The sequence below is a fragment of the Balearica regulorum genome, chromosome 6, assembly GCF_011004875.1.
Source record: "Balearica regulorum gibbericeps isolate bBalReg1 chromosome 6, bBalReg1.pri, whole genome shotgun sequence".
NCBI classification, from domain to species: Eukaryota; Metazoa; Chordata; class Aves; order Gruiformes; family Gruidae; genus Balearica; species Balearica regulorum.
Window position 1 is genome coordinate 28,062,885 of NC_046189.1, and position 23,320 is coordinate 28,086,204.

Here is a 23,320-nt window from a genome sequence, read left to right on the forward strand (position 1 = left end):
TTCCTCCATCTAAAAGGACTAGATGGTTGTGATTTGGGTTTTTTTAATTTTGTTTCTTATGGAAGAGAATATTTGCTCACACACGTGGTATATTTTTATCTCTGAATCCAGTCTTTTTAAGTTCTTTGCCCAAATTTAAGAGAGAGAATATTATGTTCTCCCATATTTCAAGAAGACTGGTAGCAGGGTAAATAAGAGAGAAACAGCATCAAGGTCTCCAGTCAGGAAGATGGAAGTATGAATTCATCCCTTACTGGACATAAAAGAACCTACACACATAAAAAAGAAATCCTTCTCTGTGCTTAGTCATTGGAAAATCTTCAGTAAAAGCCTAAATCTTCTAAAATACCTAAGTCAGTCAATCTGAAGATAAACTTCCAAGGAAAGTCATGCCCTCTTAACTCCCATCCTTACAAAGTATTTAAAGGCTGATTAACTTTCTCAGAATGTGTCAGTATCACTGGATCAGAAGTAAATGAAGCACAGCTCCACAACTATGCACAACTGACTGTTATGTTAACGTTGCTGGAGAAGGCTTCTGTTCAACTTTCTTTACTATAAATCATAGAAAGTAAAAAGTCTTTTTGGTAGGTCAACCTTTTAAAAAACAGCAACAAACTAACATAAAAACCCAAGAGCCATATTGATAGAATCATATCATAGAATGGTTTGGGTTGGAAGGGACCTCAAAGATCATCTAATTCCAATCTCCCTGCCATGGGCAGGGACACCTTCCACTAGACCAGGTTGCCCAAAGCCCCATCCAACCTGGCCTTGAACACTTCCAGGGACAGGACATCCACAACCTCTCTGGGAAACCTGTTCCAGTGCCTCACCACCCGCACAGTAAAAAATTTCTTCCTAAAATTCTATTATTCTATTACATACAGTCCCAAATATATGCGATTTTTGGGTTAAGAAGGAAAAACCTGGACCAAACAGAATTAAAAAACTCATTCATAAAACAGACAGAAACAGTTTACAAGGAATTAATTGGTCCAAATTAGCAGAACTTCTTTAAAATTAGCTTATATGACAACTGGGCCTGTAGTCAAATTTTATAAATGCCCAAATTTATTTTATATGTGTGATCTACTGTATATAACTCCCTAAAAGGAAAAGACACAAAATGGCCTCACATATGCTGCATATAGGCTGACATCTCTGAAGCAACAGGAAAATAATTGCAGTTTGAAAGCTACAGTGGATCTCCATTCGATCATCATCATAATGCTACATGATACTAATATAGTTCCTTCATCCCAAAGGATCAATAAATCCTTCCAGAAGAAAAATAAACTAAATTAAATTTAGACATTGAGCCTTATTTATGAGATTTACAAAATATTTGAATTGATTCTGGAGAAGAATCAAGGGGGGAAAAAAAAAGGTTATATCTTAATGACTAGCTACCTCCAGTGTGGAAACAAAGTTTCATGTTTAATTGGAATGAAATAGGGAGATTCAATCAAAAAATATTTGGAACATTTTTAAAATAGCAAATCACATCAGTTATATACATTATAAATTAAGAATGTGCATACTAATTGTGGAAAACTCTTAATCACTGTCAGTGTGCAGAATGCTGCAGAAACAAATATGTTGTGGATTATAGGGGGAGTAAGGAGTAATATGTGCTGCTGCTTCTTTCCTTTTTACCATGTTGCTTATGCATTTATTTTTCAGATTGGATCAAATTCACTCTGCATGGTTGAGGTATTAAATCAGTTGCTTCCTATTAGAGATTGGAATAAGACCTTCAGTAGAGACAAATTATACTACATCTGTGTATTGTTGGACTTCTGCCACCTTTCCCTGGAGTACCTGGGGACAAATAGTGTCAGAATTAGGAAGCTGCCCAGGTTTCCACCTCTTCTGACTGCTTTTAGGAAAACTCAGGAAGCCACAGACAGTTTTGGCCTTCAATATGGTAGAGCTAAGGGCTGAAAAAGCACTCCTAAAAACATTAGGTTTTCTGTCCCTTTTGTTCAGGGTTCAGTGAAAGTGTGGATGGACAATTGAATGCAATCTATTTACTGCACAGTGAGAACTTTTCACCTCTCGGCTGAGATAAAGTAACTACGTCCTAGAGTTTACTGTAAATATTAAGTACAATCAGAGAAAAATTTAGGTTGGAAGTCAACTGCTGGAGATCAACTAGTCCAGCCTTTTCCTGAAAGCATGGCTATGTTCAGATGAGGTACACATTCACTTCTCCACCAAGACCAACAGAACCTTTTCTGCACATCTGCTACCCATCCACTCGACCCCCATTTTGTAGAGATGTATGATGCTATTCTGCCCCAGGTACAGGGCTTTGCATTTGTCTTCACTGACAAGGGTTCCTCTTGGCACATGTCTCTGGTGAGGTCCTTAACTACCATGGATTTTGATGATGGATTCATTGATTACGTCACTTTAAAACCACCATGAAGTTCGTTCGGTAACCTGTTTTGCTGAGGCAGAGAAGCAAGCTTATAGGCAGATACTGCTTTTCAGATGTGAGATGGTCAGCAGCTGATATATATGACATATCTGATAGATGACATAAGGATAAATCCTTCATTTTTACTCCTTTGAAAGGATACAACCAAAAATTTGCAAAAGTCTATCCAGTCATTAAATTTTCTAAGTTTTCCAAGTGGAAACAGTACCTTGACTAGATGTCTCTGACGTTTCTCAGTGTCTAGCACCCCAACCCTACTGCCTTCAGGCCTGACCCCCTGCAGAACATGTTATTAGGATCATCTCACCATTTGACAAACAACCGATTAGCAGTATGCTTCATTCCAGAAAACAGAAACCTTACACTGTGACAGTCTTAAGCCTCCCTTCTGCGAGTTCTTCAGTGAACTTTCCTCCAGCTAAGTATCAGAGATCATTTTAGGTATAAATCAACAGCTATGTGGGAAGGACTCCTGGCCATTGATCCAGCTATATTTATTAACAGATTCATTTCTTACATTCAGAGCCCAGTAATTACTACACACATGCACTATAAAAAGCTCAAATAAATACCCCAAAATCTTCTTAAATCACAGAGTGTGGATACATGGGTAAGCTTCTTTAAAATTAATTGACAGATTGAGGTTTGCTATAGCATTTCAGCTAAGTAGGGGAATCCATTTTAAGGAAAGAATCACTAGTTACCTGAGTGGCCTTGAATAAGCAGCAGGTTACAACCCACTCCATCACTCAGCAGATTACTCAGAAAGACAGTGTTTGAATAAAGAAAAGGGAGAAGTCCCTTTGTTATCCCTGACTATATTATCTAATACAAGCTGGTCCCAATCTAGGTTTCATTTGCAAGGGAGATAGGGAAACAAACTATATGCAGAGATTTTTTTTTTCTTTTTTTTTCCCCTTTGAAAGATCACCTTCAGTTAAAATAACTGTATTTGCTTTGACTGCTTTCATAGTTCTCTCACACATGCACTCTATGACCAAATACAGGTTTTGGGAGGCATGCTTGAAGGAACAGACTTTAGACCGTACTGTCATCAGGCTTTGCCCCAGAAACGTACATGAAGAATTTGTGCCTTTTACATTGCATCTAACAAGAGAGATCACATTTCCTACAGCAAATTACACAGCCGGTGCTGCACAAGAAGAAATACTATGAATGAATTGGCAATAAATATGTTTCAAGCAATCTTAGACACTAAAAATACCATCTAGTATAGTATGGTTAAACTACAGTTAGTGCTTTGAGCATAAAGGCAGTAGTTTGGGTTTACTTTAGATTGCCTATGCAGGGGTGGAAGAGGAGAAAGCACAATTACTCCACCATATCCAAGCTCAATGGTGAAACAACAGCATTACCAAGGTATGGACATAGAACTATTGTACATATCTACAGAAACCCTTAAATGGTCCCTACCTACAAATAATTGGCTGTTGAGCTGCAAGCGGAAGTGACCGTCAGCAGGTGCCTCCAGGACCTTCTTGGGGAGGTTGTCCACCTGGAGAGAAGTTTGCTTGAGGTTCCTCTCTGCTCGGATGTAGTGCCACTGGTTGTCATTCAGAGGTGTGGGAGACTTCACGGTGGCTTCTGTGGGGCCATTCCCAACATCTATGGAGAAGGTGATCTCTTTGGGGGCTGGAATGGATAAACAGATGTGAAGGTCTGAATTAAATTGTGGTTTTGACATCAAGAAATCTTACATAAATATAGGGTCCATTAACTTTTATGTCAGCAAATAGTACAGCATCATTTAGCACCCATCTCCCACACAGCAGCTTATACATAAATCTAAGCCTGCAGCCCCACTGTTTGATCTCTGCTGTGATTATGCTTGGCTGTGGGTACCCATCTTTTTTTGCTATAACAATTACAGTGCTCTAGAAATAGAAGTTTATTCTCTTTTTGAAGTAAAAGTACCAAATGCTGTACAAAAGTTATACAATGGTAGCAAAAGATTTTGGACAAATAATGCTAACATGCGGGAAAGGATAAAGGGCTGCTTCTAACTAAATTTTTCAAAATGCGTGTACTTAACAATTACAGAACGTGGCTGCCAGTGGTAGGAGAGAGTCCTACAAGCATTTGTTTGCCTGAATAAGCCTGACCCGGGAAGCAAGGAAAACAGACTAGCAAACCTAATTCATTGGTAATCCTAAACTAAAGGGGCATTTGTAACACATGTCCAGAGACAGTAAGGCTCCTAGAAATAGGATAATAATTGAAAAACAACAGTCATACAAAGGACTCCATCTTGCTCTGCTGGAAGCCTGAAAGGGGCCACAACTTTTTAACACTCTTGTTACTGATTATTTTTCCTCTTCCTAAAATACTAAATACACCAGAAAGACCAAGAATCAGGTCCACAGACCACACAACCAGAAGGTTGTGGATTGAAAATTCATAAAAACCTGTTATTTCAAGCCCAGCAAATTGGATAGGTCTGGTTTTGGAAGCTGCTTCTTAGATAGTTAAGATAGGAAACACTCCACAGGGATAGACAAAGATCTATTCTGAGCCCCTGCATCTGCTAAAAGGTCATTTCCCTTCGAAGCAGCTGGTCTGTGGAGCTTCCTTGATACAGGGCCTTTAGGCTGCAAATTCCATCTGGCAGCGAGAAACACACCACCAAACTACTAATGAGAAGCCTAAGTTTAAAAAACAAGACTTTCCTCAAACTTTTCAATAACTCATTTCTCTGGGAGTACAGATTTAACACACACAAAAAAGCTTTCACTAAACAATCCTCCTAGTTGTGTGTAGTATTTGTATATTTGATATCAAAATGACATTTTTACTTCTACATCCCTGAGAATGAAATGCAGTACACTGAAGTACAACCAAATTGGACTTTGATGTGCAATTAACAGTAAATCATACCTCATTACCTTGTGATAATGCACCATGACTTTTACCATTGGTTTAATGAATTGAAGGGCCTTGGGGCCCTGTTTTATTAAATTTTATGTTGGGGTTATTATAAGCATATTATAAAATGCATAGCACTCTGTTTGTTTTTCCTAAGCTTGACAGAATTTGGAATACAGAAGTCATATTTCAAGTGAAAGCCATGGTTCCCTTTTGTCACTAATAAATATTTGAAGCCATCAGAACAGGAGTGAGTCAAAAACCTCACTAATTAAGTTCCCTGCTACTCTCCTTTATATACTGAGTAGCAGTTATACTGCAGTCACTCACTAGATTTTGAAGTATTCAAGGCCCATTACAACTGTGACCGACTTATTTTACATTAGCATCCTGTCCTTCATAGACTCTCACCTCATAGCTGTACCATACACACTGAGTTCCTCTGAAACACTAGGGCTGCATCACACTGGGTATGTTGCTGATACAGAAATAAAAGTAACCATTATAGTAGTTGTATTAAATTTTTCATCTTTCAACTAAAATTACAGTCTACAGGTACATCTAACTGGTAGCTTTTTCTCTAAAGAGGAAAAAATAATAATATCACTGTTGAAAAAGTAAATTCAATCACCTGTTTAAGAAAGCTAAACCTAGCCATAACAAGATTAAGTGTAACGACCAAGGCTATACAGGGAAACTGACGGGAGAGGTAGGTAAGTCTAGATTAATAAGCCTTTACGTCTCCATCTTATCCTCTTCAGACACTTCCAACCATCTCAAGACAGAAGAAAATATGTCCTTCCCCATTCCCTGCACCTGTGAAATTGGGCAAATCCACCAAGATTTCTCGACGGCGAAACTTACAGCTTATTTCAACTCGTATGAAGTCTCTGATCCCAAGGTTTTCCAAGAACACCCCAGAGACAGCGGTAGTTTTGAAGAAGAAGGAGATGTCCGCGCTGACCTCGGCATGGAAGGTGGGAAAATGCAGGTAGGAAGCCTCCGTGTTGAAGGAAGCGGCGTTCCAGAACTGCCCTGCAAACACAACCCCCTTCTCTATAGTTAATTGGCACAGGACAGCAGCTGCAAGCTGCATGTGGAAAGCCACCTTTCATCAGACAAATAAGTTTAAAAAAATAAAATAAAAACAAAACAAAAAGAAAGAGGGAACGTTCTGTACCTATGGAAATGGAGAAGAGCTAATACTCACTGTCTCCATAGCAACGCAAAGGGCCGATTTTCCAGGCAGCCTCTGAATTTGATCTGTTTGTGTCAGTGATCACTATCTGAGTTACAGGCAAATGGTCTTTGAAAGCAAGGAGGCCAGTATCATTTGTCCTGGATTATAATAAACAAACAGAGACAGATTAACCACAGCCAAAATCCCCAGCATTCCTTAGGCAAGGCAATATTTGAAAGATGCTTACTTAAAGATGAAAGGTCTTTTGCAGAATTACCTAGAAGACTTGTGACCGGTCCACACCGCTTGAGATACATACATGCACATGTGTGCTCTATGCTCCTACGTAATACCGACCCCTGAAGGTGCTGTATTTGGATACATGATACTGTTTGGGATGCAATTGGGATGGTCAAGCTGTTCAGAATGATTGTGAAGCTGAGGCAGAGTGCTGCCATTCTGCCCACTGGGTTTCCACATCAAATTCATCCTGCTGAAGATCAGGTATAAGTCCAAATTTGCATTTCTGTTAAGTTAGCTGCAGAGAGATAACGGCATTTATGCTGGCTTCAGGCTTTACCCGAGCAGGAAGGGGACACACGATACTCGATCAAGCGCTGTTAGCACGGGGCAGCCAGACAATACCTGATCCAGCTTCAAGATGGCTGGCACGCAACTGACTCGGCACACTGCGAAGATGGTTGAATTGGAAGAGTGAGTTTGCACTGAATCAGCCCTTTGCATTACGCGCCTGGGGAAATTTTGGTTCAGCAACTGAAATACTGAAGGCTGATTTACTGCACTGTCGAACTACAATCTCCTGTTTGCATCAGCGGGGCTCATTCAAATGCAACTAACTTAGGGACAGCCGCTAGAAAGGAAGAGAAAAGAAAGATTCCTAAAGGATTATTTATTTGTTTTTGCTCTGAGTGGGCTGGGCAAATTGTTGTCCCCAAAATGCAGCACGGTGTTGCATGGCAGCCCTCTGGTCCCTAAGCCTGTTCGGTGGCTTTGGCTCCGGCAGGGTGTACAGGTGTGCATTCATTCTGCTGTACTTCGTGACCTGAGTCCCTCGGGCATCCAACCCTGACCTTACCAGAGCCAAGCTGTCCTCTCGAGGTATTTCTCTATCAATTGACTATAGAGGTGAGTGCTATCGCATCTTATCCCCACAGTGATAAGAGTTTTCTTCTCCTAGCTCTTTTTCTCAGGGTTGAGGTCTGCTCTGCATCTGGGCACATAAGCCTGGCAGAGCATCCTTCACGGAGCTGAATCTCAATAGTTTTGGAGAAAAGGACCCCTACCTCTGCATGGCCCAATTTTCATGCAGGGTCTGGACTCGGATCAGTTGACTGCTCACAGGCGAAGGACTACGTGCTGCATATGGGGATGGCAACAATGACCAGATCCAAAATGCCAATAATCCCAAATTTACACCCACTGCTCTTTCAGGCAGGTACGACACAAAGCCTCAGGAAACAGGTATCACTGAGCGATACCACTGCTGAAGAGTCTGACATTCCAGACTACCTATATGCTGCTCATAATGCTACCTTCCAGAAATGTACCTCTCATTATAGTTCCAGCTGTGGGAAGGGATGCAGGACTAAAGCAAAGAAATAATAATCAGGATGAACACTGCAGCTATGCTCTGACACATAACCTTGGATGTTTGCTTGGGTAAGTGCTCTACTCTGATTAAAGTTAGAAAAAATAGAAGGGGTATTTTGATCTTTTTTGGTAAAGGCTACATACATTTCATTTATTTGTCACTGTTTATAACTGCATGCAGAACAGTTAATTGTCTCATAATTCCAAGGAGAAAAGGAGCGGCACCCTCACTGACCCTAACATTTTTTCTTGCTTCAGTGGGTATCTGGCATGCAGATAATTACAGACAAAGTGCATCAAGATGAAATTCCCAGGCACGAGGCAGAGTGATGGCTTCAATACAGGCTCAGAAGGAAAAATACCATGTACGAATCAAAAGTACATGGTCTCCAAATCTCTTCACAGAGGTCTCTCAGCAGCATACTCATATAGCTTATTGTATCAGTCTTTGAAATTTAGTGTAAATGCTCTCAACAGATTAAGAAACAGTTGTAACAAAAGCTCAACTATTTCAGTATTTCTTAGGAAGATAATTAAATAAGGTGTTTCAGTGGGTGGGAAGAAGAAGAGTAGGCAGAATGAATGAAAGGCAGGCAGAAAGATGCACAGAAAGAGGACATAAAATATGCAATATACACATGAATAACTAAGCTGGCATTTACTTTTTTAAAAATAATAATAAAATAAAAAAAATCACAAAATATTTAGGGAGGTTTCCTGCAAATTTATTTTCATTCAAAAAATAGTGCAGTCTTTTTACTAGCTATGATCAGCATTAAAATCAAAATCAGTATCTTTCTACAGCTACCACTGAAGATATCTACAAAAAAAAAATGAAATGGTGACATTTTAAAGATATCTATTCCACATCTCTGAAAACTGCACTGCTTATTAGATATTCTGTTATATTGCATGAAGTTCTTTTATATCGAATTTTATGACTGAGTTTTTACTAGTTATGTTCTAGTGTCACAGAGAACTTTACTAGCATAGCTCAACTGTGAGAAAGAAAAATATTGTAGAACTAATAAAAATCTTCACTTTTATGTTAATGCTTTGAAAACTCAATCAAGTTACTCTTGAAGCTCAAACAGCACATTTTATGCTTTTTATTCTCTCACACATGGAAAAAAAGACTTGTGTAAGGGTACATATTCTCATACAAGCAGACAGTGAACTAAAACCTATCGGAAAAACATTCTGCCCTTCAGAGAATATGTTAATGACAGGAACAACATATCTATTGTTGCAGTTTATTATTTCATGGTGGGCAATCAAGTTTTTGGTTAAAAGTCAACACCTAAGATGTTTCAGCTAAGAAAAGCAGAAAAGAGATTTGAAGACATTATGCAGGCCCTGATGGGAGCTAAAGTTTAAGTGTCTTTAATTCCTGGTATGCTTTAAGCTGAACTTATTTCAGACTCCACTTCTTACAAAGTACCACAATTCCTCTACTATTACACCATGGCAGCCTCTCAAATATAGTGTATTATGCCTCAGAGAGGAGCAAGAGAGCTTCATGTACCTGTACAATAATTTCCTGGAAACACTGCTGTGGCGCTACAAAATACAAATGTTCTAGGGTTTAGAAAAAACATTTGGAATTTTGCCTGAAGGAGACTTGGGGATCACTTTTGTTGTACTACAATTTTCAAATAAAAAGTGCTATTTTCTGATAGAAGCATCTGCACTATGATGTGCACATATATGATTTTGTCTTTTAAACAAAAATAAAACCTTATTAGATTAATTATTTTTGTACTTGTTCCCAGAGCTAGCTTTTACTTGTAAGTATTTTAATTTAGCAGTTCACATACACTTAAAACCAGATTATATTTGTTTTTCCACAGCTGCTTTTCAGGTTAGCCAAAACCACTATTTAATTTCTCTTAGCAGGTTCCACACAGCGCTCTGTGACCGCATCGCCTGAGCATGACTTTTGTACCATGCTGTGCTCCACTTTTCAGCATTTAGAACTCTGGGTGGGTCCTGCCTGCAGGAAGGTCCTGGGAGGTGATGCTCTTTGGCCAGGAATGTAAGTTAAGACCTGATCTCACAAAAATCAAAGCCGGTTTTATCCCTTTCCTGGAAAGAGCCCTGTACATGCAGAAAATGGTACAAATAAATTCATAAACTTGGGAAGCAGACCTTCTGCTTACCTGACTTGGCACTCAATTCGGCACACATTCAGATGAAAATCTGAATGTTTTTCAGAGGGTGGAAAGCACCCTCAATGAACAGATGTTTCTCTGAGTTCTTTACACAAAGGGTAGTATCAATTTGTACTTCCCACAAGCAAAACCAAACCAAACTCAATAATGCCCTTTAAATTACATCAATGCAATATTTTTAGTTATGGATATTAAATACAGTTTGATATCATCTATTTGTCTATGTATGAAGATTAACATGTTATGCATGAAACAAATGCCCTGTGTATGGGAGGAGGGGAGTGGGGAAAAAAAAAAAAGGGAGGAAAAAAATTTGCTGCAAGTACAGCAATGCTAAAGGTGATAGTTCAGCAATTGGAAACTTTAAGATGTAGCACAGGTAGTCTTACCTGTAAGTGTTAAATAACTATTTTGATGGTAACACTATGAGACTATTTTTCTTCTTCCTGGCTACTAATAAAAACATGCTCAAAAAAATCTTACTCTATGGTATCCTAACAGTGTAAGCCATCATAAATTGGTAATCTCTAGGTGGCTGTTTCCATATTTTTTTCTAACAGGTGGTAGAGCAATGGTGCCATTAAATATAATTTCTTCTCGTATGATCCCCTATTGGTACGTTTTCTTCTTGTACATTAATGAAAACTCTGGTGGGGTCTGAGCCTCAGTAGCTCAGATATTCGGTACAGATTTTCATAAATACAGTACATTTGGGGAAAAGAATACTATCATCAGCAGATGTCAGTGAACTGCATGAGAAACGGGCCAGTGAAACAGGCATCCATCAGAAAAAGTTTTGAACCCTGTGTAGGAGATAGCATTCATAATCTAAAGCAATACATTTAATTGCTATCTTACCCACTAGCTGCATCCAAACATGCTTTACCAGGTACGATAATGCAGAGTCACAATAAAGGGGGGGCGGGGGGGAAAGCAGCAGAAGTGGACATACCTAATAGTTGAAGGCAAGATGCAGTGGCTGTATTTTGCTGAATTAGAGAAGAGGTACAGAGAAAGAGTTTGGTAATGATAGTAATGAACTGATTCCTGACACCTCAGGGGCCTGCTGCAGTCAGCTCTCTGCAGGCAGCTTTTCGAGTTGGTTGACAAATACAGTCATGAAGGCAGATATCCAAGACAGCTCTATACAGGCCAGGTCACCACCGGCAGGGTTTATTTATGAGCCCACAGGCTCTGCGGAGTTGTCTGCAATGCTTCTGGGGGAACGGATTCAGTGCGGGATAGCGGCTGAGCAACCAAACCCTATCAAATCTGGGCTCGTCAGCGGCTGGGTTTCTCTGCCCTGCTCTCCTCAGCCCTTCCAGTTTTAGCATCCTGGCTCCGGCACAGCTTTGCACAAATACAGCTCATCCAAAGAGGGCTTCGTTTGCTTCCACAGGGCTTTGCTCCTCCTCAAACAAAGCTGGATGTACTCAGTAGATCTCTGGGAGCCAAAGTGGGTCTGACAATAGTGATATCCCCCTCCCCCACCCCCTTCTTTTCATGTCCTGTGGTTTCCTTGTTGCTTGCAGTACACCGAAGGCACGGTAAAGAGGTGAATGAGTGTTACTTTGAAAATGGGAAGACTCAAAGGCTTAATTCCCCAGTGAAAAAGGCTGTTCTGGAAGATGAAGAGGATACTCCTATAATATGATTAATAAGACTGGAGAATAGAAATAAAAGATGGCAAATCAGCTATTGGTCAGAAAGAACACTGTCCATCACACTCTGCTGAGATGCCTGAACTTCCTGTACAAAATGACTTCCAGAGATGCCGTTCTTTCTGTACAAACTAAAAAGCTGTAAAGTTCTCCAAATTCACAAGGTTTCCAGGTAAATGCAGTCAGTAAGAAATAGGTTTGATTTGATGACCGGCTTCAATCAAGTGTTTGCATTTGGAGTGGAAAATGGATTCCAGACAGAGAGACCAAAGTAGCAAATGGATTTCAGGACAGTCATGCACTACCATGGCACGAAAGAGGTTCCTCCCATTTAAGTGAAAGGATTGGTGAGCAGCAAGACTTTCATTGCCAAGACAAGAGAACTTTGCTTGAGATGAAAGACAACCTGGGAGAAATATTTAAGGATCCAAAGGATCTTTGGAATGGACTGTATTTCATCTGCATTTCAGAAATGCTTTATTCTTTAGATCAGTTTAACACCTTTCTCCAATAATGCCTGCATCAAGAATGCACATTCTGTTTGAAATAGGGCATATCTTTTGAAAGACAATCACTTTGAAGGTAAGTGCTTGAAGCTATGGCAAATCCACCTCATCTATACGTAACTTGTCCCAACAGTTAACTATTCTCAGTGTTGAGGAAGGGGAAGAGAGAGAAAGAAAACATTTTCTGGACTCAATTTAGCTTCAGCTTGCAGCCACTGGATTTCTATGAATGTTTCTGTCCACTAGCAAGAGCTTTCAGCAGCCAGAAATCTCTCTTTTTTGGAGACGTGCATAAACTACAGTCAAGTCATGTTTTACACCTTTCCAGATCCCTTGCTTGGGTCAGGGTGACATCTTGTGCCTCTGCTCCCTCAGCAGAGGTCTTCTGTTCTCCAGCAAATACCATGAAGATGCTCCACTATTCTGCAGTTACAGAATTAGATGTCATCACACTGCAGAGTGTGGAAGTATAGTGATGAGCTGGATGGAAAAAGATATTTTTCACTAGAATGCTTTAATAAAAAGAAAGGTGAAAAATACAAAAAGCCTTCTCCATGCAGCATGCAACCAATTATATTCCTGTTCATCTGGCCAGCATAAGTCCAGGGGGACTAACTTGGTGTCATGTCAAGTAAGAACCCAGAGATAGCAGCTGGCTCAGGTGTCTGCTTAGATATCATTTAAAAGTCAGCATGCCTAGAAGTGCATACTGTGTTCTGCCAAACACCTGGCTCAGGATTTTTTTTTTTTTTCAGGTCTATTTTCTCCTATTTTCCCTTTTTTTTGTTGCTCTAAAAGTAGCAGCTTCTTCTGCACCCAAGACTTAGCCGAGGGAAACCAAATCAAAGCAAAATCCTAAACCTGTCTCCTCTTCAGAACGATGCTCCAGCTATTCTGGTGAGTTCCTACCTTGGAACTGCAGTCAACAGCCTGATTTATCTAAAAGGAGCAAAAACGATTTTCTGGTTTTCCACTCTGCAGCACCCATTTTATTTCATGCTAAGGCAAATAAATGCAGCTACTGCTGTCTTGCTCCTTCCAGTATAATGTATAGCAGGTTAAAGTCACAGTTCAGATCTCAGCAGGTTTCAGATTCAAATGCTCATTATATATCAGGGGGTCAGTGTTCTAGCAGAGAAACACAAAAGTAATCTTCAAGAGGCATGAAATTTCTTATGTTTAGAAACTCTTTGTAAAGACCAGGGGGTTTTTAGCTTTTAAAGAGGCAACCTGCAATTTAGAATACCACCAAAGGCCAAATTTCAAATGGATTAAAACTCCAAACACCTGAACCCCCACACCAACAAACAGTAAGCAGTTTAGCTGAGGAAACTTCTATGCATATCCTATTATTATCAGGAAATTAGGAGAAACGAGTAGCTCTGTGAGCTGCCAAGCTAATGAAGCATGATTTTCAACATCTCTCTCCCATGAGGGTTTTCCAAAATCTAATAAAAGCGTAAGCTTCCTTAACTTCCTTCTTGTGTGTTTTAATTGGCTTTTTCCCCTTAGCCTGGCATAAATTTTCATAGAATGTATAATTTCTAATACTTTTGAGATTTCTCCTATTCTGTTAAAGATGTTTGAAAGGTGTCTGCTTGTTCAAAATCATTGGGTGTGGGGGGAAAATGGAGATAAACACCCACAGCGTAATTCACTTAGGTCTCGTTTCCTTAGGAGACTCAGCTGAAACATTATAAAGCTGCATTTAGCTTTCACCTTGCATTGGTTTGTACAATCTAGCGGTGCACTGTCCTGCAATCTCAGACTACATCCCAATGGTCTGCCAGCATAACAACCCCTGCTCTGCTCGAGTAGCAGCTCACCGAAAAGTGAAAGGTGGATTATGAACAGAGCCAAGCACCAGTAAAAAACAGATTCTTTTGATGCTCCTGTGCAAACCTCACCGAAGTGCTTCTGATAACCAAACATTAAAGAAAAGATAGATTAACATGCACAGCCAGGCCTTTCTATAGAATTCTGTACAAATCACATTCATAAACCAACATTTACATAAAGACCTTCCCAAAGAAATCCCCTTACAGCTATGATTTTTGAAAGTGAATAGTGACCCCAGGGATATAAAGGGTCCAAGCAAATAATCACACCAAAAAGGCCCCACACTTACAGTGACAAGTCATTTCTGATTTTTTTTTTTTTTTCCAAGACCCCTTACAGTTCCTTTCTACTCATTCTCTTTCAAGTGAAAGTTTCACAGGAATAATTCAGACACTATTTCAAACACAGTAGCCTGTTACAGCAAGACATTTCTTGTCTAATTCCATTATTCGTAATTTCTGAACTACTCGAGGTTAAAATATCTTTTTTTAGAGAAAGGGGAGTAGCTCCTATCAGTGAGTTGTCCAGAAGGGAGAGAAGGCGAAGCAGAGTTTTTACATGTATTTTCACAGCATTTCAAATTGTACTTTCAACAACACTCATATGGCATTCCTGTCTCCTCTAACACAAGTAAGGACTTAATTGGAAAGTTCACCAACTAGCTCTCAGCTGCTGGAGAGTCTCTGAAGGTGCAGAGAATGGGAGAAGGTTGTGAGGTGGCCTTTGTAAATTCATGCAGCATCAGGGCACGACAAAGGTCTGAACCTAAGGAAGGCTTTCAATGTTCGTGCTGTAAATCTAAAACTTCCTATGGAGACTGAACCAAAACCTGCAGAAGCCAAAGGATGTCTTTCCATTGACTTTAAAAAGCTTGAGACCCAATGTAAAAGAAAGTTAGGGCACATACAGGTATATTGTTTCATAAGAAAAACACAAGTCTTTTTGATAGTACAGATTTCTTGTTCTTTAGCTGTCTGCACCTGAATTTTGCTGTCTATGCCTGAATTTTTTTGCTCTGATCTACACCCATGCACTAACCTCCTAGAGCTTTTATTCAAGCAATTCTCCAATTGAATCAATGGAAATTTTTCAACAAATTAAACAACTGTATTTGGCATTCAACAGCAAAGATTTTTTTGAAGACAACCCATCCCAGCAATCTGCTTCAGCCAGGTATCTTGCCTTTGGTTCAAATAAGAAATTTAAGATTAAATCAGAAGTCAAAATTCTAGCTTGACTTTCATTCTCATTTGATCATACTCAAGACATTCAAGCTTCCTGAACTGTGAATCAAGAAAAGATTTAAGCCTTCTTGCCCTACTTCCTATCCCCAGCTCTCACACAGACACTACTATACATGTTAAAATTATTACCATTCTTCTCTATCTGCATCACAGTTGCAAAAATATCTCATATCCAGACAACTTTCTTCCAGTCCACATGCACACTGTTGAATGCCCGGAAGAGATCCTCCCCAGTAAAGATGCTTTTCATTGGCACGGCCAACCCACCAAGCAAATGGCATTCCATCTGGATGAAAGGGAAAGAGAGGAGAAAAAAAAGAGAAAAGAAAAAAAGAGAGAGAAAGATAACTTGATAAGCAAATTGGAAGCTCCTGAGAATGAAAAAAGAGAATGGAGGTGGACATGTTGAATAATACTGAAAGAAAAGATGTGAACTGATGTGAACTACAGGCAAAGTAACAAACCATAAACTTTGCCCAAGTTCCGTTTTACGGAATACACGTTGACAAAGCAACAGCTCCACGGTAATCCTGTTTGGTTTGAGGAGCAGATGTTTTTCCCATAGGGCTTATGTGTCAATCACCTATGAGAACACATTTCAGCTCCAAAGACTTTTGATGTACAAACCCAACATCGCTGCCTGCACCAGCTGTGTCCAGTAGTTTTGCATGAAGCTAGAGGGGAGATCTGATCACTGAAGGAGTCAGGAAACAATTCTCCTGCCAAAACTCATGATACACAGCTGTCCTGAACCACCTAGTATTGGCCAAGGACCTCTCGCAGAGTCTACCCGTTATGGAGACTCTAGCTCTTAGATCAGGATTTTTTACCTTAAGACTCATATATAAAGAGCCAAAATCTTCAGAAATAACACACAAAAAGACTTATTACTATGGGCTTAATACAGTTCCTCTTAAAACTAAGATGAAAATTTGTATCGGTTTCTAAGAGAGCAGGTCGAGGGATTTTAAGGTGCTCTCCAAGGGTAGAATTTGCAAATGCAAAGCTCCATAAGATATTAAAACATCCTAGATTAAGGATTTGGGTAGGAGATAAGTGGGGGAAAATATTTCCCTACTTGGGAATTAATTTGTCTCTGTGAAGTTATTTTCTATCTACAGGAGCATTAAGATCTATGTATTTATACAAACCAAGATAGTTTTTGTTTAAATTTCATAATCCGTTATACATCAAGCATTAAATATTAATAGTCAGATACAGTAAGCAGATTCAGATGTAATGAAATCCATGGATTAACATTTTGCTAAGATTGACTTTGTCTTCCAGCTCAGATAACTTTTTCATTGACTTCTTAATCCTTAAATCAAGAAACGTAATCAGTTACACATACAGGTAGATGGCAAAATTTAGCAAAATTGACATATCAAGACTTTCTGATGAAAGGAGCTTGGAAAAATAAACTGCACTGCTAATGTAGAAAAATGTATCAATTTATTCTTCTGCTTTACTAACATTATTAGTAGGGAGTATTCCTCATTATACAAAGCAAGAAAGTCTAAAATATGAAATGCAATCAAGGTTAACTGCAGACTGTAAGGGACTAATTCAAATGAGTTTTAGAATCACTTGGCAAAATTAATTCATATTTGTTTTCCTTCTAAGCTTAAACTGCTGAACTGTAAATTCATGAAAAAAGGAAAATAAAAATAGGAAGCGTAACTCCATTCTCATGATACCAACAATTAAGACATGATGAGTTTGACCAATACCCAGTGGTACTCATTAGAAAAACACAATTCAAGAACATCTAAGCATTCATCTTACAAAAATGTGCACACTCATTTTAGGTCTCATAGTATTGTCAACACATGTACGTTTGCTTTCTTTTCAGCTGATTTTCTTGCAGAAGTTGATTGCTGCAGCCAGTGAAACAGGTCCATACTATATTCTTGGGAAATTACTTGGTAAAGCTTGGAACAGTAATGTTAATTGAATAAAAGGGTGATTTGTCTAGGAGTTTAAATAGATATTATACAGAAGTGCTTAATCTAATTTTAAAAGTGCTCATTCTGGAAAAAAAATATTTAGATAAAGATAAATCCTTCAGGCCATCAGCAAATAATGGTATTCATTAATCAAATTCAACCTGTGTCTTAGATTCTTTTGGCAGAAATCATTATATACTTAAACCTAACAGTGACATAAGCAATCATTCACAGGAATTAAGAATGAGTAGTTTTCTGATGTCTTTTTCAGATCTGTTGTTATTTATTTCATTGAGCAATACCAAGCAAATACATGCACATTCAGATTTATGATATAGACTGAGAAAGTGGTAGAAGCACCACAGTGTGAGTCATTTACAACTAAATTAAATACAGTGCTAAAAAATAGAGCATTCAACATTTTAAGGAACAATCTTAGATCGTCAAGGGAACAGACTACAAAAAAACAGTATATTTTCAAAAACTCTATTTATTAGGCACAGTTATGCCACCCTTTACTCAAGATGAGTAAACTTTTCTCCTTAACTAGTCCCTTAGAAATCAATTGCAGTATTAAAGAAAATGATGCCCTGATTCTTCAAAACTCTTTTCCACATCCTTAATTTTTAACACATGAGAAATCACAGAACTGGTCAGCAAAGCTCTTAAATCTAAGGTACTTCAGCAACACCCAAAGTGTTTAGGAATTACTGAAACATATATTGTATGTCATATACCTGAAATGTTGAAGTAATGCAGCATTTCACTAGAAATGCCAACCAGTCTATCCCCGAGCTCTTTCCAGAAAGTTTACATCGTTATACCTTGGCAGAGCTGGAGGGTGCCTTGCATTGACATTGAGTTTGGCCAACAAATGTTGATTAAGAATCTTTCTTCTAAACCTGTAGATTTATTGCAATATCTTCACTTCCGTAATCATGGTATTGTCATTTTTTTCAAAGCCTTATCAATTCTCCACCTCCTCAAAATGAATTAATTTCCTTTCTGTGGTGAAGCCACAGAGTAAGTCAATGACATTAAGCAAGGAGTTAACACAGCCCCATAAACTAATGGTTACATAGTTCAGTAGAATTCTACTTTAAAATTTCTAAGCTAAAAAGTCCATTTAATAAGAACTGCTGCTAATTCTTCATTCTCTGTTTACGTTGTACCTAGTAACACATTCTTTAGTCAAAAAAAAAGGTAGTCGAAAGCCTACTACCCAAATAAAAATATTATTTTCCACGCATTTTTGCCTATTTAGAACTGAAAAAACCCCACCCCACTATAATGAAATTATTAAGGTTGTCTTTGAACTCCATACTGTGGTTCTGAAGGAGCATATGTGTGAAAATCCCAAACCAAGCAAAGTAAACAAGCTCCAAGTGACTGAATTCACCAGTAAAAGAACAGAAACCAGTTTCTTTCAAGTGATTTCTTCCTGCACTGCTCAAGCTGCCTCTGGAAGGTTTTAATTTTGATAACAAAATCCTCAAAAAAAGGCATTTTTTTCTTATTTCCTGCAGAGGACAATAATCCTTTCTGTGATGATGCTGTCTGGAAGCCTCTACAAACAGCTGTGATATTTACATCCCTGTTCTTACCATAAATTAATATGGTATTGAATAAAAGAACTGAGCAGGCAGGCAGTATTTTGTATCAAACCAAGCACTGCCAGGCACAGGCTGCAAAAACTAAGGCTGGCACAGGTCTTCTGAAAGGAAAGAATAAGGGGTCTCATCTTCAGTTAATCATCTTGATGTTTCCCCCTACCTGTCTCCATAGGCTGGTCCTTTGTGGTCTATTCAACAGCGACTGCACATATGTATCTGAATAGCCAAGTAAGAGTTTGGAAGCCCTGGCATATACAATACTGAAATACATGGACAAGAACTCAGTTTTTCTCCATCCAGCAAGGCACAGAGAATAAGCTCCTTTCAGATGTCAGTTCTTCAGCAGATCTCCAGTACCTGCTCTATTAATGTGCTTAACTACACCGTTCATTGCTAGTTCTCTAGCAATGAAATCTGTTTCAGCAGAAGCAAGGCTGGCACAGACTGTACAGTTCACAAGCACAGAGGCTGAGGACTATGAAGAGAATAGGAGACACACGGAGGTTGTTTCCAATGATCCTTAGAAGGAGATGCAGATTGAGATCAAATTCACCTGCAATGCGTATCTCGCTATTCTAGTGACAAGAATGGCTAAACATGTATTCGGCATCCCTCTACCAGCTTGCAAGAAAGTGTCTGTCCTCTTAAATCTATCATTTTCTGTATTAGAAGGCATTGACACTGCTAGCAATAGAAGTTATTTTTAAAGGTTTTAGGCTTGCTCATGTTTTACATGATAGTGAATTTTTTCAAAAATTATTTGTATAGGCACTCAGAAGCTGGAGGAGGGGGAGAAGCAACGTATTCCAACAACATTTAGGACTAAATTACTATGTATATAAATCCCAAGCAACTTCTGTGGACTCAGTTTATAGACAGAAAGCCTTAGCATTGGCTTTAAATTTAAAGTTAAAACAAAGCCATGCATTTTTAACAGTATTAAATCTTGACAAATATTTTAAATATGTCTGCATCATTTGCCAGGTGGTTCTTGTTATTGGTGCAAACAAAAATTTAATGATGGAAATATAACAAGATAAACTGGATTCCTTGTTGAACCCCTGTGCTGTACAAACCTAAAGTCTGACCCAGTAATTACATACCCCTAACACAGGAAAGCCTTTTGGGGTACCCAAATTACTGAAACAGGTCAGTTAAAGGTCTTTTCCACCACCACAGCAAGTCAATTTATTTGTATTTGTCTATTGAAACACCAAAACCATATTGCATTGAAACAACATTCTCCTAGCAGTCTTCATGTTCAGTTTTTTTCTCCAAAATCAAACTGAGTTAAGCAGAACTGAATTCATTACATATTACATCTGTACATCTTACTGATGAAAAAGTACACGAATTTACCTCTATGCTGTTTTCTTTTAAAAGGAAAGATTCAGATATCAAGAGATAGTGAAAACTGGGAAAATATTGATTGTAGAATTGCATAAAGCAATCAAAGCCAATTCTTTGCTACTGCACTCAAAAACTTAAAATATCTGTTTGCAATAACCACTTCAACAATACCAAATCCTACAAATGGCTCACCTGATACATTGAACATTATATGAAACAAGCAGTTAGCAGATTTTTTTGTTTCTATATCTGTGTATATATATATATACACACATACACGCGTATATGAGGCAATTTCAACCTGAATAACTGAATCCAGATCTTTGCTAATCAATTTTAAAAGGCTTTTGAAAAAATGGAGAAAGGGTAAGAGAGCAAGAACAAGGGAAAACTAACTCATTTTTTTTTTAAGTATTTACCAAGGTCATCTTTTCCCATGCTTGATTTTTTTTCCAACACAAGATTTTTCTAGCCTTTTTTATCAGAATTTTAAAATTAAATTGAAATAAAACCAAATTCTTCCCCTTCAGCCTTTTCATCAGGAAAAAAACCCACACTTGTGATAAAGAAAAAGTGTTTATAGTAATTCTGGACAAAATTATGGATAGATTGGAGAAATATTCTGTATTTAGTGGATAACACAAAATTAATATATTCTTAGAGGCTGTTTGTTCCGTGAAGAGGTCTATGGTGTTAATGACTCGGAACCTGTATTTGTTTAGATGACTGTCACACCTCTGGGAGAATACACTAATAACATAAAGCGGGGTGAACTCAGGCTATGCCACATTAACCAGCACATGCTACCCATTCTTCGAAGTTGACACTGAGATTTAACAGTGAAAAAAGTTGCTCTTTGGTTTAGAGCCCCCAGTGAGGGTCTCGTGGCTCTGCCCCAGCCAGAGGGAAGCAACACCCAGCCTCTGAGGTGGCAGGCTCTCTGCACTTCACAAACAAAACCCTGTTTTTAACTCAAGATCAGGTTATCTTGGAAAAAATTAATATAAGTGACATGAGCCAGAGAAAAAATAAGACTCCCCAATGACATGGTTCCTTTCAACATTATTCACTGAGCCACCAAATCATCCAGTTGTTTTTGTAGCATACTACTCTGCTTCCACATGGACACACACCTGTACTATGCCTGGCTCTTCTCTTTCCAGCACAGCCATAATGACCATCTAACACTTCCTCCCTTTTACCCAAAATTTTCCCCATGGCAATTGTGCAATTCAGTTTTATTGCCTTTTTTCTTTCTTAAAACTGAAACCCATGTACCACTGCCCTAATTTTCAGAGATGACAAACACGACTGCGTTGAAATCACGGCTGGTCAAACACTGCAGCAAACCCACTGTTCTGTACTGAATAGCAATGGTGCCAGCCAGCGTTATTGAGCTTTGCACTGAATTTGATTTCTGGTCAGATCCTGTAACGCTTATTCAGAGCAGCTATCCGAAAGTGAAGTAGTCCTGCTAATGTCAGTGGACCTACTCCCTGGGCAAGTGTTACTTAGTCACAAAGTCTGTACCTTATTTTAAAATTATTTTGTTAGGTGTGGTTAGGAAGAGGGGAAAAAAAAGGCAGTACTTTGTTGACATTTTCTTTCTTGTTATCCAGCTTTGCTGCAAGGCACACTGCTTTCATACAGAGTCCCAGGCTGAAGTAATTGGTTAAAAAAGAAAAGAAACAAAAACATGCAGTAGCATTTGTCTGGAGATCTCTTTCTCATGCAGAGAAGCTGCATCTCTCTCTGGAGCAGCTGTTATCACAGTGTGCTCTGTGCTTCCTGGAGTTGTTAAGATATTCTCACAGATGAGAATGAGCAGAAAGAAGGTAAATAAACATGGACCTTTGCTTCTTCTAGATTTAACAGGAGGCTAATGAGCAGAACTGCCGAGCTGCAATGACAGAGTTGTACCATTGCACACTAACAGCGCTTCAGTAAAAGCAAAAATCATCATCAACCCTTTGAGAGACAGGTTTGAGGATGGCCATAAGGATTTCATACCCAAACACTTTTATATACTGAGAAAGATTCAATCTATATCCAAACTAAAATTTTATGCCTCGTGAATGTCTCTGCTGAAGGCCAAAGATGACTAAAAATATTATGAGCACTTGCATTCTCCTCTGCCAGCTCAGGCTGGGTTGTTTTCTCAATAAATTTCTGGCCAAGTGACAAGTTTCCTGAAAGATGCAAGTGGGACTCCAGCCAGCAACAGAAACTATGGGAACAACTGAAGGCACGCAGGTTAGGAAGAAAAAGCAGCAGCAGCAGCAACACAACCCAAAAACAAAAACGCAGAGAAGATTGCAGCTTTTAGAGACATGACAAAACAGAGGAAATATCCGCTATGAAACCCCAGGAGTTTTGCTGAAGATGGACTTGATATCCTACCCTGTTGAAACAGGGTAAAATGTTTTATTTCCTTTATTTTCTGCATTCCAGCTCAGATTCACTTCAAACCTGTCCCTCTTGCTTTCATCTCCTTTTTCTCTTCTTTATTCCTCTGTTCAGCCTACTTCCTCCAGGTAAATTCAGATAAACAAACCCTGAGTTGCCTTAACAGATAGGCCTATGACATTGATGCATGCTCTGCCACATCCCTACTCTGTGTTGGGACCAGAAACCCATCAGCAGCCTGGATTCAATTGCAAGTGAACAGTGACCATGGATAAGCCACAGTGGGCTTCAGCATCACCCTGCCTGGGCAAGAGGAGCAGGTCCTGTTCAGCAGATGTCTGGACCTTTTTTTCTATGTCACAGGTATAATCAGTTAAGAATAATGGCAATAAGATGATGCCACCATTTGTTGCCCTCACACTGTTAATTCAGCTCCTACGTGTTCATTCTCATCCCCTTTCACC

At 38.9% G+C, this 23,320-nt stretch overlaps 1 protein-coding gene across 2 annotated transcripts in view; it reads right to left on the reverse strand.

Annotated features, from left to right (window-relative positions):
- Positions 1-23,320, reverse strand: part of CNTNAP5 (contactin associated protein family member 5) — a 294,719-nt gene that overhangs the window by 40,230 nt on the left and 231,169 nt on the right. Inside the window, exons 14-17 of one of the 2 annotated variants that reach the window (XM_075756999.1) lie at positions 15,671-15,827; positions 6,540-6,667; positions 6,194-6,364; positions 3,881-4,099 (exon numbers count right to left, since the gene is read on the reverse strand). In XM_075756999.1, the coding sequence (XP_075613114.1) occupies positions 3,881-4,099; positions 6,194-6,364; positions 6,540-6,667; positions 15,671-15,827 (675 nt within the window). The remainder of the gene's footprint in view (positions 1-3,880; positions 4,100-6,193; positions 6,365-6,539; positions 6,668-15,670; positions 15,828-23,320) is intronic. The other variant, XM_075757000.1, reaches the window with a different exon arrangement.